This window comes from Colletotrichum higginsianum, chromosome 2 (assembly GCF_001672515.1).
Source record: "Colletotrichum higginsianum IMI 349063 chromosome 2, whole genome shotgun sequence".
Classification (NCBI taxonomy): Eukaryota; Fungi; Ascomycota; class Sordariomycetes; order Glomerellales; family Glomerellaceae; genus Colletotrichum; species Colletotrichum higginsianum.
The window spans coordinates 3,030,723-3,033,770 of record NC_030955.1 but is presented as its reverse complement, the minus strand read 5'-3'; the positions used below and the strand labels follow the sequence as shown (position 1 = coordinate 3,033,770).

At 54.3% G+C, this 3,048-nt stretch overlaps 2 protein-coding genes across 2 annotated transcripts; one reads left to right on the top strand and one right to left on the bottom strand.

The window, feature by feature from the left end:
* Window positions 1–1,504: 1,504 nt before the first annotated feature.
* Window positions 1,505–1,705, top strand: CH63R_02635 (uncharacterized protein; the record flags this gene model as incomplete). The annotated part of the gene is made up of 1 exon (XM_018297610.1): window positions 1,505–1,705. One exon carries the CDS (start codon window positions 1,505–1,507, stop codon window positions 1,703–1,705), a length of 201 nt encoding a protein of 66 aa, XP_018162426.1.
* A 387-nt stretch (window positions 1,706–2,092) lies between these two features.
* CH63R_02634 (Ribosomal L28e family protein) lies at window positions 2,093–2,947 on the bottom strand (the record flags this gene model as incomplete). The annotated part of the gene is made up of 5 exons (XM_018297609.1): window positions 2,093–2,267; window positions 2,356–2,480; window positions 2,590–2,613; window positions 2,687–2,781; window positions 2,896–2,947. The coding sequence occupies 5 exons, from the start codon at window positions 2,945–2,947 to the stop codon at window positions 2,093–2,095; spliced, it is 471 nt and encodes a 156-aa protein (XP_018162425.1).
* Window positions 2,948–3,048: the final 101 nt, after the last annotated feature.

Sequence of the window (3,048 nt, the reverse complement as noted above, 5' to 3'; positions counted from 1 at the left end):
TTTGACGATGTTTGTGTGTTTCGGTTTAAAGAAGATGGGTTGGAGAGGTGATGGCCTAAAAGGTTCTCGCGGATTAGCGGGGTGTTTCTTTCGAAGCTCGGCGGGAGCTTGTTCGCTTAGCAGGTAAGCTCTGGCCTGTGTTGCGTTACCAGAACCAGGTATAGAGCTTCTCTACCCGAGGCTTTGGGGAAGACGATCTTCACACACGTACTTTGGGGTTTATCTGCGATGCTCAATTTTGAATGGGCAGGGTAGAATCAGGCGGGAGGTATGCTGGTTTAGTACGAAGAAGAAGAGAAGAAAGAGGGCGTGAGAGCGAGGTAGAAGTAGTCTGCGCCAGCTGATACCTAGTTCGGAGGCTGTCGGCGGGGACGTAGGTTCAACCGCGGGGGGACAATTGCGACGGGTCCTTCTTGCCCACCCCTCGTCTCATGGGATCATCTGTGTCATTGGGTGGAGGGGCACGAAGAGGGGCAACAATAGGAAGGGGAGAAAGGGGGGTGACGCCAGTGCATGCGCAGAATAGTGACAGCGACTAGCGACTGCGACTGTACCGCTTGTCGCATAGTGTAGTACGCTGCAGGCATGCTGCGGGATGCGCTGCACCCAGCAAGATCATGCTGCTTGCTGCTCTCCATTTGCCTGCTTGATTGCCCGGCCCAGTGCTGTTTTGTCTCGGGAGTCGGAGACTTTGGGGGGAATGGGACTGGAGGTAACAAAGAGCGAGGTACCTTTTCCCTGCCGCACCAGGGAATAGCCGTCGCAGACACCTGTAGGCCATTCGTCGTCATTCGAGGCCCAAACAAAGAATAGGTCTCTGAGACACGCCCAGCCAAAGAAGACGAGACTTGTCCCCGAGCAGTATATTCCGCCTCCAAACCAGTAACCTTTTTTAAAGGTATCGATGGCCAAAAAAAAACCAAAAAAAAAACCTCCCCCAAATCCCCCCACGGGCCATTCCCCTCATCCATTCCACCATTTCCATCGGGCCTGATGCATGTGAGAGACAAATATGTGAGAGCCCGTTCTCGTCCAACTCCGTCGTCTCCGTCAACTTCCGGAAACTGGCCTATACGTTCCGATGTCTCCCTGCGAATGACGGGCCCAGTCCCAACTGCAGGGGAGCTCTGGCCTGTGTATAGCCAAGACTCGGGTGCGGTAGAAACCAAACGTATCCATCTTGAGTGTGCCTAGTGCATTGCGAAGCGGCCCATCGCCCGGTAAAGGAGTTGCTTGCATCATTGATGGTATCGCCCTCGATGATGAGACAACCCGAGATGTGCACCATGCCTATTATGTTTGAGTAGAACAACTGCCCACTGTTGATACATCTCGCTGGTCGCTATCAAGGACTCAGGTAATAATTGTTCATTATGAACCATCTACCATGTATGATTGTACCTACCCTGCCTATTGATTAAGTAAGGCAACTGTGCAGCCCCGGCTACCAGACTTACCCCGCCATGTTGCAATGGGGGGAACCATCTCACAGTGCCGGAGGAATATGGGCATCAAATCCAAGTCGGCGATGACTTACTCCGCGAAAGCTAGGCTGAACCGTCTTCAATGTCTCACAGCCCTTTTCGGCAATCTCTCGTGGAACGGCAGGCGCGGCTTCGTCATCGCCAGGGACGCAGCAGGGCCGGGAGCCGAACCACCCGTCGACTTCCCGATGCCTGCCCGCGGTCCCGAGGTTCAACTATGAATCGCAGCCTGCTCTACTCGGGCAACTTCGGGTAGCAGCCAATGGCCGCACCATCACGAACAACACTCGCCACACTCCGGCTACTGTCTTCTGACTTTGCCATATTGGACCACGGTCAACCCACTCTATGGCTCCGGAACTTTCCTGTTGTGGAGGCTTTTCATCATTGCAGGATGCGCGTTCGAAACACACAACGCCTCGTGGGCCTTCACGGTGAAAAAACAAGTCTCTCCCTTGCGAGCAGTGAAACCAGTCCAGTCATTATTTTTTGGCCCTTTGACTCAAGCTTTTGATTTGTTTCCGCCTGTGTCCCTCAAAAAGGTATTCTATTTGCTCGACGTAACGCCCAAACCAAGCCTTTCCCGTCCGCTAAAAAGCATAACACGCTTATGCCTCAGTCTCGGTGGCCTTCTTGGCCTTGGGGCCGCGAAGCTTCTTCTCGGGGGTGGCCTTCACGGGGCGCTGGGAGCGGCGGATAGCGGAGACACGCTGGACGGCGGCCTCGCGGAGGTCGGCACGGTAGCCGCCGGCGGCAGCCTGACGGGCAACAGCGGAGTAGGTCCTGTTTCCGAATTATCAATATCTCGTAGTTCCTGGAGCAGTGGTACTGTCCATGCCGAAAGGCAGACACGGGCCGGGTTCCAACTCACTTGCGCGCGGACTTGTTACCGCCGTAGGTAACCTCAGTGGTGCCCTGGGCAGGCTTGTTGCCGTTCTTCTGGTTCTTGCTGATCACCTTGACACCGCCCTTCTCGTTGGGGACAACGCCGATGGCCTATTTGTCGCATTGTCAGTCACTTCTGTTCGAGATCGGCATGTCGTTCGTTCGGGTAAGATGGTTGTCGAGCTCGTAAGGGGAGATTGAAGTTCGTATATGTATGTACCTTGTCGTTGACGAAGCCAGCGTACTACATCTATAGTTAGCCAAACTGCAATGATCCCCACCACTTCTTTTCCAAAACAGTTCGTTCTTAGACATACCTTGCGGGAGTGCTTGTTGACCAGGTTGAGGGGGTCGCGGGAGAGCTGGAGACCGCCGGCGTCGTTGCGGTTGACCAGGAACGCATTCTGGCTGCCTGTATGTCGGGGAAAACGAGAAATGGTAAGCCACGATTGTCTTCTGTTTTTTTTCTTCTCCTTCGCTGGTGCTCTAGGCTACACGCGCAGTAGGACGCCGAGGTGCAACTTACGGACGACCTCCCAGATCAGGTCCGAGGAAACGTTGGGCAGAGTGGCGGCCATTTTGACTGATTTGAGGGATCACGGAATGGGTTGATGAATACCTTCACGAATCTCTGTTCGCTGCCTTCTGCGTCTTGGTCGAATTCAATGGCCGGAATTGA